Source organism: Camelus ferus, chromosome 3 (genome assembly GCF_009834535.1).
Source record: "Camelus ferus isolate YT-003-E chromosome 3, BCGSAC_Cfer_1.0, whole genome shotgun sequence".
Classification (NCBI taxonomy): domain Eukaryota; kingdom Metazoa; phylum Chordata; class Mammalia; order Artiodactyla; family Camelidae; genus Camelus; species Camelus ferus.
The window spans coordinates 27,153,609-27,168,355 of NC_045698.1; the positions used below are offsets into that span (position 1 = coordinate 27,153,609).

The 14,747-nt window shown below is 36.9% G+C and overlaps 2 protein-coding genes across 8 annotated transcripts in view; one reads left to right on the top strand and one right to left on the bottom strand.

The window, feature by feature from the left end:
• The window catches only part of OSMR (oncostatin M receptor), a 53,030-nt gene extending 47,104 nt beyond the window's left edge, over nt 1–5,926 (top strand). For all 6 annotated transcript variants that reach the window (XM_032471236.1, XM_032471243.1, XM_032471232.1 and 3 more), the window contains 3 exons: nt 1,591–1,672; nt 2,193–2,265; nt 2,581–5,926. In XM_032471236.1, coding sequence (XP_032327127.1) covers nt 1,591–1,672; nt 2,193–2,265; nt 2,581–3,156 — 731 coding nt within the window. In that variant the 3' untranslated portion in view covers nt 3,157–5,926. The remainder of the gene's footprint in view (nt 1–1,590; nt 1,673–2,192; nt 2,266–2,580) is intronic.
• A 3,481-nt stretch (nt 5,927–9,407) lies between these two features.
• RICTOR (RPTOR independent companion of MTOR complex 2) overlaps nt 9,408–14,747 on the bottom strand; it is a 102,198-nt gene continuing 96,858 nt past the window's right edge. For both annotated transcript variants that reach the window (XM_032471310.1, XM_032471302.1), the window contains 2 exons: nt 14,028–14,166; nt 9,408–13,905 (listed from right to left, as the gene is read on the bottom strand). In XM_032471310.1, coding sequence (XP_032327201.1) covers nt 13,831–13,905; nt 14,028–14,166 — 214 coding nt within the window. In that variant the 3' untranslated portion in view covers nt 9,408–13,830. The remainder of the gene's footprint in view (nt 13,906–14,027; nt 14,167–14,747) is intronic.

The window sequence follows — 14,747 nt, forward strand, 5'->3', positions numbered from 1 at the left end:
TTTCATTTTTCTCCTTTATTCACACTAAACCTCCTTAGCCTTGGCTATGACTCTGTTGACTACGTTGATTATTATGGAGAAGGAAAATAAATTGCTGCCTGATTACAGCCATGAGAGTGAGGTCCACAGCTACACAAACAGTGCGGAGAAGTCACAGGGGCAGTGCCGAGTGACAGAAGGCAGGCCCGCCCTCGCGGCATGACTCCGCGTCTAGAGGACAGGAGACGAGGGCCATCTAGGTGGCTGAAGGACAAGAAGGGGGTTACCTTGGGAGGGGAGAATGCCTGATGGGGACGCCGGGTGCTCCCTGGGGAAGCTGGACATGTTCTTTTTCTCGATCCAAGTACTGGTTACGGGGGGTGTGTTTAGTTTGTGGAAATTCATCGAGCTGTACACTTAGCACATGCTGTGCATCAGTAAAAAGTTGAGCAAAACTTTGAGGTTTGGAAACTACTAGGGTTAGATCCCCAGCTTGTTCTCAGATACATTATAAATCCACGGTTTAACCAAATGTTAAAACCAACTGTAGGCATCAGAAGTACTGATCTTGAGAGCAAGGTATTTATTCTTCAGTGGTGGCGTCAGGAGGTTCTGGCCCCCTCCCTGACCAAACTCTGGCGTTACCCACCACACCTGTGTCAGGCCCCATTCATGCCAGGGCAGCGGGGTTGGGGCTGGGGAGAGGAGAGGGCAGGGTGGCAAGAGGATTGAACAGAAATACTTGTCCATGTGAATGACTGTCAGCCTCCAACCCCCATCCCCTATGCGGTTTGCTTTTGTAAAAGAGGGTGTTTTCCAAGCCAGCTGAACTATTCATTGGTGGACTTGTGGGCCATGGGAACAGGAAGATGGGCATTAAAGAAAATGGAGCACAGATTGATGTATCTGAGAAATACAAATGGAATAATTATCTCTGGTTAGGACTTATTTGGCTAATTTTATCAGAGATTAACAAGAAAGGGGTGCATTAGTCAATTTGTGACGTGTAACAGAATACCTCAAAATCTCAGTAGCACACAAAACCCAATCTTGTTTTTGATGCTCCGGGCTTGGCTGATGTAGGGTGGGCTAGGCGGGACTCCAGGCTTCAGGCAGGTTTAGGTTTGCTCCTGGCAGCTTTACCATGGGGTCTCAGGCTGAAGGGACAGTGGCTGTGAGGGACCACCTCTTCTCAGGGTGGCTCACAGGAGCACCAGAGAGAAAGCCAACTATAAGTATGCTTAAAGCAGCTACCAGCATGACAACTACTCACCTTCCACTGGCCGAACCAAGTCACGTGGCAGAGCCCCCACTCCCCAAGGGTGTGGAGTATAATTCTCCCACAGGGAGGGAGTGAAGAACTGGGAGTGATGATCCAATTTGTCAGAAGAGGTAATGCATTTGGGTCACAAGTGTTGAGGGCAAATGGTTCCCAGAGTTGGTTGGTTGGTTGGTTGGTGTCCCCTTCCCCTCCCCCCGGTCAGGCGGAATTCATATTGAATCTTGCACAAATAGAGTTTGAGGATTAATTAACATGTAAAACTTACTTACTTGTATTCCTTTTAGGAAAAAGTACTCATGAAAAACATCCCTTTCTTTCTCCTCCTCCAGCCCATATACTCATACGCATCATCCTCCCCATGATCGTCTGCGTTTTGCTCATCATGATCACTTGCTACCTAAAAAGTCAGTGGTAAGTGTGTGGGGAAATTTTTATCAAGAGGAGAGTCAAAGAAAAATATAGAAAGGAGTTTAATAAGATAGAACTCACACTGGATAATATGAGGAAAAGTGCTGAAAAGGAAAGGACAAAGGAGGATTAGATAAAAATATGAACATTTAAAAATCCTTATTTATCCACAGATAAGCAGTAAGTTGATACACAAGGAAAACAACCACTTAAAATACTGCAGAATGGTTTTGATAGCAACAGCTAATGTTTATATTTCACTGACTATGTGCTTGGCAGTGTTCTAAGTGCTTCACATATAATAATTCACTTACCCTTACAGTACCCCCATAACCACCATCATCATCTCCGTTGAACCACGGTGGAAGTTAAAGCACAGAAGGATGAAAGAGCTTGCTTAAGGGTTACACTGTTAATGAGCCACAGCGCAAGGATTAGAACCCAGGAATCCGACTCTAGATTTCTCGCTCTTAACCACTCCACTATATTGCAAAATTCAGTCTAATTCTCACTGCTTTCCTAGGATGAAGGAGAAGTGTTACCCTGACATTCCAGACCCTTACAAGAGCAACGTCCTGTCATTAATAAAGTCCAAGGTAAATGTTGGGAAACTGTATGGAGACAATATTAAAGACTAACCCAGGGTTGGGGCTGTAGTAATCATACTTTCCTAGATCTCAGGAAGATAGAACAAAGCAAAAGCCACCTCTGTTCCCATAGCCATGAAATGGGTGAACGCAGCTCTGATTTCCTCTGTCAGAGGGTATCTTTTGGTTTTCAACACCACCTCCAATTAGCTTGTGACCAGGATAAAACACACAAAAAATGGAAGCTCTAAGTGCATGTCATGTATTTCATATACTGTGATACACACACACATTACCATTGCGTGTTTTTTGTTTCTGTTCCAGGAGAACCCTCACCTGACAATAATGAACGTCAGCGACTGTGTCCCAGATGCTATTGAAGTTATACACAAGCCAGAAGGGAGTAAGATACAGTTCTTAGGTGCCAGCAAGTCACTCACGGAAACAGAATTTACTAAGCCTGCCTATCTTTACCTCCTCCCAGCAGAGAAGAACTACTCTGGCCCTGGACCCTGCATCTGTTTTGAGAACTTAACCTATAATGAGGCAGCTGCGGACTCTGGTTCTTGTGGCCATTTCCCAGTAACCCCAGAGGCCCTACCAGGTCAGCCGGGACCGTTGACTTCACCTGAAAATTTACTAAAGGCACTAGAGAAAAACTACATGAACTCCTTGGGAGAAACTGCAGCCGGAGAAGCTAGTTTGAATTATGTATCCCAGCTGGCATCACAGATGTCTGGAGACAAGGACAGTCTGCCAGCAAATCCACCAGAGCCAGTACTCTGTTCAGAGTATAAAATGCAAATGGCCATTCCCCTGGGTCTTGCCTCACCTCCCCCAGCTGAGAACAGCGGCCTCTCCTCGACTACCCCTTTAGACCAAAGTGAACACTACCGCTAATCAGTGCCCCCCCTTCACATGCTTATGCTACACAGACACTAAGAGAAGCGCAGCCGGCACCATTCCATCACCAGATACCTCGGTGCTTAATCCCAGTGAACTGTCACCACTGGCAGGTCTAACTTATATAATCTTCCTAGGTTTCAAAGGTCAGAAGCTGAGGAACTTAACATTCCTCCTTGGAGCATGCGCACTGTGGAAATGGCAGGATCAAGGGAGAACAGGTGTACCTTGCTGCTGTGTGTTCCAGGCTCACCTTTGTAACAGCAGGCCTGGCACCTGGCATAGGGATAGACCCCGTCCACTCAGTACTGGACAGGGTGGCTCTGGTCCTAGAAGTCCAGATTTTAGCAAGAAAGTATTTCCATCTAGTTTTACCCCACATTTAGTTATCTTAAGGGTAAAGGAACTAGATTTAAGGCTTTAATAAAGGCCACGGAAAATGTGTTACTAGAGCATAAGTTGTCAATGTTAATTTATTCTGGATGTGTTTAATGAAGTCACAGATGTTTAAGACTGAAACACATTTTAGACTTGCCTTGAAGTGATAATTTGTAGTTCACTGATTCAGTAAAATGAACTCTACTGGGGGCCTAGACCTGACCTAATGGATAAGATGTGGGAATGAGCCAGTGAGATCCCCACGACTGTCCTGTTTACCACAGTCAAAGAGTGGAACTGGCAAGGAACCCCGGCCTTAGTGGCAGGATTATAGCACTCCCACTTAGTCGATGTGTCTTCTACCACGATTTTTGATGACTACCTCAGAATAGAAGAAAGGAAAAGATGTTGTTAATTCCATTCACATTTTATGGTTCCTCTTCTTTTCAAGAACTGTAATATATAAATGACCTATTTTCACTGAGCATCCTTTGGACTCTGCAAAAGGTTGTCTGGGTCAAGGTAACACCTTCACTGCCTTATATTCCTATGATACTAACAGAATGAAACCTCATTGTTGGACATTGTTTAGATGTAGCTGTAAGAAGCTAAACAGCGGGAACTTCTATAATGGCTCACAGCAGCTCTGTCTCCTAGAACAAATATATGCAAAGCACCTGGTGCGTAACGGGTGTTCAGGTCACGTTAAGAGTTCCTTTCTCTTCTTTCTCCCCATCAACCCTTAAGAATTTCTCACATTTCTAAACAAGCACAAATAGGAGTTTCTTTTTCTTTGCTGTGGTGGAAGTGACACTGCCTGTGTACCAAACACCCTGCCCCGTGCCTTCCACACTGTTAAGAAAGAGAAGGACCACAGCTTAAAGGAAGGTGGCTGTCAACTGACCTAAATATACACAAATCAGGATTCTGTTCAGGCTTTTCATCTTTTTCCTTACATGTAACTAAGCCTTTTGCTGGAATAATTCGCTGTGTACTAACATAGTTTCAAACAAGTATCTTGAGTCTGATAGTTTCGAGAAGACTTTAGGGCCAGTATCGTTATCATTTAGCCTCTTTGTGTTGCTTTGTCATGATGCAACTTTAAAAGTACACAGAGCATCAATGATAGTGATGACTGATTTGTAAATAGTATCCTTTGTAAAGATTTTCTTTAAAAAAATGCACAAAACCTTGAAGTCATTTTTGTTGCAATGAGCCTTAATTAAAACATTTCACCATAGCATTATTTTGTTTTCTCTACCTGAAAGAAATGGAAATCTAACAATTAGTACGGCCAATAAATCACATCATAAGCATACTAAAAATGTAAATTCCTGGGTACCACTCCGAACCTCCTCACCCTCTGTGACACAAGGCCTGGAATCTCTATACATTTCATTAGCTCCCAGACATTCAGATGTATACTCAACTTTGAGACTCACTGGCCTAAATCAAACGAAGACGTCTTTCTGAAATGTAACAACATACCAACAGGAAATGCTGGGCTACACCTCAGCTTTGTGCTTATATCACATTCCTCTCCCATGTTTGTAAATAACCAAATAACTCAATACTTAAACCCTATATGCCATTTACAGCATTGTTTTAAGAAGTGTTACTCAGAAACTTTGAAATCTGTATTCGTGTGTCAGAATTATTAGGATTAAAAAAAAAAACACATGGAGAATTTCAAATATACACAAAAGGAGAGTTTAACAAACCATCATGTACTATCATTAGCTCCCACAGCCACTAAATCATGGCTGTTTCAACCCATTCATACCCTTATTTACTCTCCCTCCTGATACTGTTTTGAAGAAAATCACATGATTTCATTTGTAAATATTTGTGTTTCTCTAAAAGGGCTCTATTTTTTCTAATATAGCCGTAATACCTTCTAGAAAATCACACTTAAAGTCAAATTAGTAATAATTCCTTAAAATATCAGCATATTTTAATGGTGGGCAGGACTGGCATTAATAACCTATAAATTATACTTTGGCCTAATGACTGGTCCTCAGCTGCAGGTAGACAGGCTGGGACAGTCCACACAGCAGAGCCATGGACCTGCTGAAAGTGCCTGTTGACATCCAACACCTGACTCATACTAATTCTAGTGACACTGATTCTCCAGTAGAATGTGTATTTATTAAGAAAGTCAGGTCGAAAATTCAACATCCATTTATGATAAAAAACAGTCCAGAAAGTGGGCATAGAGGGCCATAACTTAACATAATAAAGGCCATATTTGACAAACCCATAGCTAACATCACACTCAATGGTGAAAAGCTGAAAGCATTTCCTCCTAAGATCAGGAACAAGACAAAGGTGCTCACTCTTGCCCACTTTTGTTCAACATAGTTTTGAAGTCCTAGCCACTGCAATCAGAGAAGAAAAAGAAATAAAAGGAATCTAAATTGGAAAAGAAAAAGTAAAGCTGTCACTGTTTGCAGATCACATACCCACAGAAAATCCTAAAGAAGCTACCAGAACACTACTAGATCTCATCAATGAATTCAGTAAAGTTGCAGGATACAAAATTAATATATAAAAATCAGTTGCATGTCTATACACTAACAATGAAATAACAGAAAGAAATTAAGGAAACAATCCCATTCAACACTACATTAAAAAAAAAAAATACCTAGGAATAAACCTACCTAAATAGGTAAAGGACCTATACTCCAAAAACTGTAAGACACTGATGAAAAATTGAAGACGACACAAACAGATGGAAAGATACACCGTGTTCTTGGACTGGAAAACCAATATTGCTAAAATGGCCATACTACCTAAGGCAATCTAAAGATTCAGTGCAATCCCTATCAAATTACCAATGACATTTCTGACAGAACTGGAACAAATTTTTTTTTAATTTGTATGGAAACACAAAAGATCCTAAATAGCCAAAACAATCTTGGGAAAGAACGGAGCTGGGGGAATCACACTCTCTGACTTCAGACTATATTACAAATCTACAATAATCAAAACAGTATGGTACTGGCACAAAAACAGACACATAGATCAATGGAACAGGATAAAGTCCAAAAATATACCTACGCACTTATTGTCAATTAATATACAACAATGGAGGCAAGAATATACAATGGAGAAAAGACAGTCTCTTCAATAAGTGGTGCTGAGAAAACTGGACAGCTACATGTGAAAGAATGAAATGAGAGCATTCTCTAACACATACACAAAAATAAACTCAAAATGGGTTACATGCCTAAATGTAAGACCAGATACTATAAAACTCCTAGAGAAAAACAGGCAGAACACTCTTGGACATAAATTGCAGCAGTATTTTTTTCGAACCAGCTCCTAGAGTAATGGAAATAAAAGCAAAAATAAACAGATGGGACCTAATCAAACTTAAAAACTTTTGCACAGCAAATGAAACCGTAAACAAAACAAAAAGACAACCTACTGAATGGGAGAAAATATTTGCAAATGACTTGAATAATAAGGGACTAACTTCCAAACTATACAAACAACTCATACAGCTTAATATCAAAAAAAAAAAAAAAAACCAACCCAATCAAAAATGGGCATAAGACCTAATAGGCATTTCTCCAAAGAAGACATCCAGATGGCCAACAGGCACATGAAAAGATGCTCAATTTTGATAATTATTAGAGAAATACAAATAAAAACTATGAGGTATCACCTCACACCAGTCAGAATGGCCATCATCAAAAAGTCTAAAAATAACATATGCTGGAGAGGGTGTGGAGAAAAAGGAACCCTCCTACACTGTTGGTGGGGATGTAAATTGGTGCAATCACTATGGAGGACAGTATGGAGTTTCCTTAAAAAACTAAAAATAGACTTACCGTATGATCCAGCAATCCCGCTCCTGGGCGTTTATCTGGAGAAAACTGTAATTCGAAAAGACACATGCACCTCAGTGTTCACAGCAGCACTATTTACAACAGCCAAGACATGGAAACAATCTAAATGTCCACTAACAGATGAATGGATAAAGAAGATATGGCATAGATATGTATACACACACACATATACACATATTTTTATATATATACACACACACAAAGGAATATTACTTAGCCATACAAAAGAATGGAATAATGCCATTTGCAGAAATGTGGATGGACCTAGATATTATCATATTAAGTGAAGTCAGACAGAAAGACAAATATTATATAACATCACTTATATGTGGAATCTAAAAAAAAGACACAAATTTTATTTACAAACCAAAAATAAGACTCACAGACACAGATGACAAACTATAGTTACCAAAGGGGAAACAGTGGGGGAGGGATAAATTAGGAGTTTGGGGTTAACAGATACACCCTCTATTTATAAAATAAACAATAAGGGCCTACTGCATAGCACAGGGAATTATATTCATTTTCTTACAATAACATATAATGGAAAAGAATCTGAAAAAATATGTATGTATGTGTATAACTGAATCGCTTTGCTGTACACCTGAAACTAACATTGTAAATCACCTACACTTCAATAAACAATAACATTTAAAAAAAGAAAATCAGGTTGAATTTGACATCTAATATTTCTTCTAAGATCTCTGCTGAAAGATGAGTTGACTTTCATCTCAAAGAATTTAAACATTTTGCATAAAGTAGGACTTTTAAAACCCTTGAAGAGATACAAGAGAAGATAGGAAGTCTTCAGAATTAGCAGTTAAAATAGTTACAACACAGTAACTAAATATATTCAATTTAAAGGACGAGGCAAATGTAGCTGACTCAGTCCTCTAAGATAAGCCTTAAAGCAACGAAGTTTTAGTACATTTTGGTTTCCTGTTTTGAAATCAGTGTAAAATTAGTTGCTATGGTCTGAATGAGCAACTCCCCCAAATTCCTATGTTGAAATCCAAACACCCAAAGATGAGGTGTGTTTGGGAGGTTATTAGGTCACGAGGCTAGAACTCTTATGAATGAGATTAATACTCTACTAAGAGATACCACAGTTTCCTAGTCCCTTGTGCCACATGAAGACACAAGACACAGGAAGTCTGTGGCCTGATCTCAGACTTCCAGCTTACAAAGCTGTGAGAAATACATTTCTATTGTTTATAAACTACCCAGTCTGTGGTATTTCATTATAGCAGCCTGAATGGACTAAGACAGTACTTTATTTTTATCTTTATATACTAGAGTTTTTATAAAACAAGCATTCTGCAGTGCAGCACTATTGTCACATTTTTCAAAAATGAGCTATTTGATGATGATTAAATCCGCTTTTTAGTCTATTTGGGGCCAATTATTTTTGTTGAAAAACATACCTATGTAGAGATATACAATGGAAGGAAATATGAAAGTGATATACATAAATATGCTTAAAAAACAAACTATAGAAAACAAATCTATTTCTGAATACATTTTATTACATTTAGTCAACTATAACAAACCCTAGCTTAGACACTGAATTTTATTCTCCAGGCTTGGTAATTCTCCTTGTCGTTAGGTGGCTGAAGGTTATCCTATCTGATGCAGGCCCGTTTCTGCATGAGAAATCAAATATCTTAGAAAAGTCACTATCATAACCATCATCACTTATTTTGTATCTTAAGCAACTAATAGCAAAAATAGAACTGTTCTGTATAAAGAAAAATCAATTTTTTTCAAACCCTTTACAATGATTTGAGGTTAAAAAATAACTGTAAAGATATTTATTTGATTAGACTATGAAGAGTGTTTAGAAAGTACAAACAGCTCTTTTAAAACATTTGGAACAAGCCACTAATGTGTTACTGAGCCAGACTTTTCTCTGTGGTACCTAAGTCACTTTTACTAGGAGTTGCACGAAGCAGCCTCAGTGGTACATAATTCATATCAACACTGACGGTTTTAAAATTTCAAATACAACAATACAAGTTTAAGAATTTTAAGTACATTTTATTAAGAATGTATCCCTTTGATAAGATTATGCTTCAGGAGGCTTTTAATGCCCTTGACATAAACTGTACACATTATACAAAAACAAGAAAACCACGAAAAAAAAAAATCGAGGTGAGCAAAACCATTAGGGGACAAACCTTATTTAAATTATACAGAACTCAATGAAATATTCTTACGGAAAATATATAAATACTTTTTCTTTCTATGTTACAGTTATACAATATAAATCAGATTTCAATGTCTGTTCAGTGACCTACAAACACCAGAACCTCCAAATATGTAGCAGCGTATTACTAAATAAAAAAGAAAATTAAGTGGTCAGGGAGCATTAAGTCTGAGATTTTTTTTTTTTTCACAATCCCTTACCACTTTCCAAAACTAATTTACACCATTTGTTTTACAATGCAGCTTTAGGGTTTCTGACAGGCCAATAATGGAATATTTTTCAACTATTATCTATGAAATTTTTTACCTCTCCCTGCTCTGCCCCAAGACTTTGCATTTTGTGCTAAATTAACCTATTTAGTGGCAAAGTTACAAGGTATACTTTTTTGGCATAAATTATATTTTTCAAATTAAATATTTTATAAAGAAAGTCAAACAAAATGTGCAATTTATGCATGCTGTGGCATAGCTATCCACCTACATTACAAAAATACTCTAAAGGGGGGAAAATCCACATTCTGTGTGAGTCATATAAACCTACTATGAATGAAAACTACCCTGGGAACCTAGAACTAAAAGAAAACATGAATGCTCCTAGAAAGATTCTCACAGACTTAAATATTGTCTGACAAGTATCGCTATTAACCTCACTGGTCTGCTTTCATAATCAAACCCTCACTGTAGTGATACTCTTGAAATGAAGTTGGTAATAATGTATTTCCTGAATGGGGAGACAAGGGAGACCTTTCCTAACTCACAGTCTGGAAAATCTGAAATGTCCTTTTATTCCAACAGCTCTTCTCATAAAACTCTCAGTTAATTCTACTGTTTCTTTTTTTCCCCATGTTTCATGGATTGTGAATTTGAGACAAAACTGGAAGCATAGGACAAAAAGGGAAAACCTTACTTCCAAAGGACCTTTCCCAAGGTAGTTTACAAAGATCATCTCACACAAAATTAGCACCTCACTCTTACCATGCAAAAATAATTGCAATTATAATTTGGGTAACAATTTGATTGATTTTTATTGCTTAATGATCTGTGCTTTAATGTGGGGATAAAAGGCATCCTCTGAATGGAATGAAAAATGTTTTTATATAAATAGCAGTAGACAAATCTAAGGAAGTTTTCACACCTCACTGTTGAACACTCTGACATTGTAATATGCCCTGAAAAACTCAGCTTTAATTACCTCAAAAGCTCTAGATAAAAGAGCTGAAAACTATTAAAGCCACACCATTTCAAAAGGACTTGAACACATGATGTTAGAGCAACTAGTATAATAAAGTATATGTCTCCAAAGAGCCTCTTTTAATGTCACTGTCTCACAGAATGTCCTTATGCTACCAATCTTTATTAGAAAAATTTTTATTAGGGAGAAAAGACTTCTTTCCCCTCTCAACTCTATCTAAGCATAAACAGGAAATAAAAGTATAAGGAATTTTAGATCATATTTAATTACGAATGCTAATTTCTAATTTCCTTATTTATCAGTATTTACTTAGTATGTGAAGTTGAAGTCAGTTCTTGAAAAAAATTCAATTAGAAATGACAATTCACTTTACAATTAGAAATTCACAGTTTACAACCAGCACAACTCCCCAAATTCTTCCAAATTGTTCAATAATTACCAGTAGTACAAATTTATATATGGACTAAGATTAATTCTAAAATCTTGAAAAACTACAGTATTGACATTATTTTGGTATTTTATAGTCTGGTAATATTATTTATAGATGTTTTTCTCAATTATTTCTATTACCACTGACGACATTCCTAACTTTTCTGCTATAATTTAATATTTTTAAACACCTAAGTTTATCACTTGGCACTGCATGTGAACATTTTTCATTGTAAAAGTCTACTTTTATACAAATAAGTACTTAAAGAAAACATATTAGACCTATCAGTGAAACATGGATAAATCAAATAGCACTATACATTTAAGTATAGACATCTTTTTTCTTAGATTACTGCGAACCACAAAGCTCTGAGTGTCTCCCCAAACTAAGTGCTATAGGCAAATATTATGATATATACATACATGTCTTTCAAAGTAATAATCAAAAAACCCCAAAACTGTTCAGGCTAATAGTAATGAAGACTTCATTTCAGAATGGATGAGTGAGGTGGGGGTCAGGGATGGGGATGGTTGCATGTGTGTGTGTAACAAAAAAGAATTAGTTAACTTTCGAGGGATTAAACCACAGATTTTACACTCTATATTAACTGAGGTAGTGTTTAAAATGAATGTCTAAAATATGTTAATCCCATTATTAAAAAGATTACTACATTAGCTCCTTTGGAGTTTTTAACCACTATTTGGTCTAGTATCTCTGACATTTGGTTCTCTGGAAGGCAGTATATAATCATCCGAGACCAAAGACCAAGGTGACAGGCAACGTTCTTAGAAGTACTGTTGACATTTAAATAAACACATGGGTTCAGTGATAAATTAAAGTTAAAAAGAAAACAGCATTTATTTTCTCTTCAATTGAATTTTATGAAAGAAAATCTGAAGAACCACTTTTTAACATAAGCAGCAGCTTACAGCCCTTATCTGCTTTGTTCTAATGTAAGTTGCTACACAGTGCACACGAGAACAATTCACTGAAGTGCAGTCAAAGAGGTGTTATGAAGTGAGATGAAATGCTTCATCCCAATTGGAACTTTCAGTGCCAGTAAATTAAAAAATATATATATCTCTCTCTGTGAGTTACGTTTTCTAGTTCACAGGGTTCTTTACAGAGATCTCAAAGAACAAGCCCGTTATAAAAAGGATCTGTAATTTGGGAAAATATTAATCAATGCACTATGACTGTGTCAAAGGCTGATGTATAACTGTAAAATGGTATAAACAAATGAATTTCATAAGGGTCCTAATCAGTCCAGCTGGATTTTTTTTCTACTTGTATATAGACCTCAAAAAAGATAATCCTTTCATTTACAAGCATTCTAATGATGATGGCCATGCTTTTTTATATACAAATTTGCATATATGTTTAATTCCTGTAAAGATTTCCAAGTATCTTTAGACATATACAAATTAAACACACAAACAAAACCTTGCCCTCATCAACTTAACAACTTCACAAACGTGATAAAGGCAATTTACTATACTCATAAACTCACCTATCACTGCATTTAGTTTGTGCAAAACAAGAACACTGATATAAAAGTTAAATTACTGCTGCTTTAAAATTTGGTACTTAAGGCTTTTCACTACAATTTTTAATCATAATAAGTTTCATTAATGATTTTCTCAAAAGGAACTATGGCTCTTCTTTTTCCATGGAATGTGTAAATTGTAAGCAAATTTACCTTTTTCTCTAGAGATTCAAGGTATTATTTAATGCTTTCTTTTGCTTTAGGCCTAAGTTAATAGTGCTTGCTCAAGTTCCTGTTTAAAACTGGTGATATAGGAAGCTAATGAAAATGGAAATCCACTGAAAATATATGCATTCTATAAATGGGAAATACTGATATGAAATAATTTTCTGATTTTAATCAGGAACTGTAGTGAAAAACCTTAATCGGTTCAAACAGCCTATAATAACACACTGCAACAAAACTGAAGAGATGGAAAACAAATAAGAAACTTTATGCAAGTCTAGTAACATAAAAATAACTTACAAGTCCCGGGTTGTTGAGGCTCTTCTTTCACTTTGAGGTTACAAACCTCTGAAGTAGTGTTACAAACATTAAGAAAAGAGTGGAAGGGCCGAAGATCCCCCTCTAATACCAGCAGTTATAGCACACTCTACTGTGGGAACAGGGTGCCATCTCACAGACACTGATTCCTGGTTTCCACAAATTAGCTAACAAACAAGGCATCTTTACATTTACCCTAAAAAAAGAATTCAGAAATAACTGTGTGAAGGGTGCTTCTGCATATCTTATTATTGTTCCACTGTTATTATGCTCTTAAAATGAAAAAACAGAAAACCTATGTAGGTATTCAGTGCTTGGCTCTTGCATACAATGGTAACTAAAACTCTTAAAATTGTGGTAATGAACAATGAACCCTGAAAAGGGCTCAGCTAGGGGAGAGAGGAAGTTGTTTTGGTTAGGGAAGTCCGCAGTTCCAACTGTTCATGTACCAGTAATTGCTGGAACAGTGTACAGAAGATATTCCTGTCTTTGCTGCCCAGTCAGCCAGCATTTTCTGAGGCTTTTAAAAGTCCACAAATATGACTATATATCATATACATCTATGTACATCATAAATATGAGGTCAGGACTCAGCAGATGTATCAACTATAGGTTGCTTTGGTGGTGTTGCCAGGACAGCCTCTGCTTCTTCATGCATCTAGGAAAGAAGTGGTAAACTGTTAATGACATTCTAGTGTATCAACGGATATGTCTCTTTTAACTTAATTCAAACAGAATTATTTTTGAAAGATAGATTTCATAAATACAAGTCCTACTTACTTGTAAAAACTGTACATCTTGAAATAATTCTTGTATGAACCTCCGACATGGAAGTCTAAATGTGCAGTGTGATAGCAAATGGGAAACCTCGGAGTAAAGGCATATGTCATCAAATGTTTGAGGATACTTCTCCTTAATTCTAAAATGAAAACGAAGACTATGATATGATAAAAACTGTAATAATGACTTACCTATTTTTCTTTCAAAATATCACTTTTTAAATTTTTTTCCTCCAGATATTGATTAAATGACATATTTGATGTGCTGGGATAAATATATAAAGTAGTAAATATTCCTACCCTACATGTAAATTAGTTATTTTAAGTTTTGGGTTATCTCTTAAAATGATAAAAATCCAAATACTTGGAAAGTTAGAAATATTCTTTTTCATTGCCATAAGAAATTGCAAAATTTATTTATCGGCCTAGGATAACTCAAATATTTTCAAAACTAAGTTTTTAAATAGAAATAAGTATTTAAAGTTAGACCAAAATTATTAACAGTCTTCACTGGGCTAATCTTTTTATATATTTCAACCTTTAAACAGCTTTTAGCTAGGACAGCATCTCAGGATCAGCAATGGGGATGGGTAATACAGAGGTTAAGGACCCACTAAACTTACAGCTTTGGGCCAGGAAGTCTACAGAGAAACCCTGGCATCTGTTGTACTACTATTTTTTAAAGCCCCTCAGGAAACCCTGAGGTGTATTTCTTTTGAGG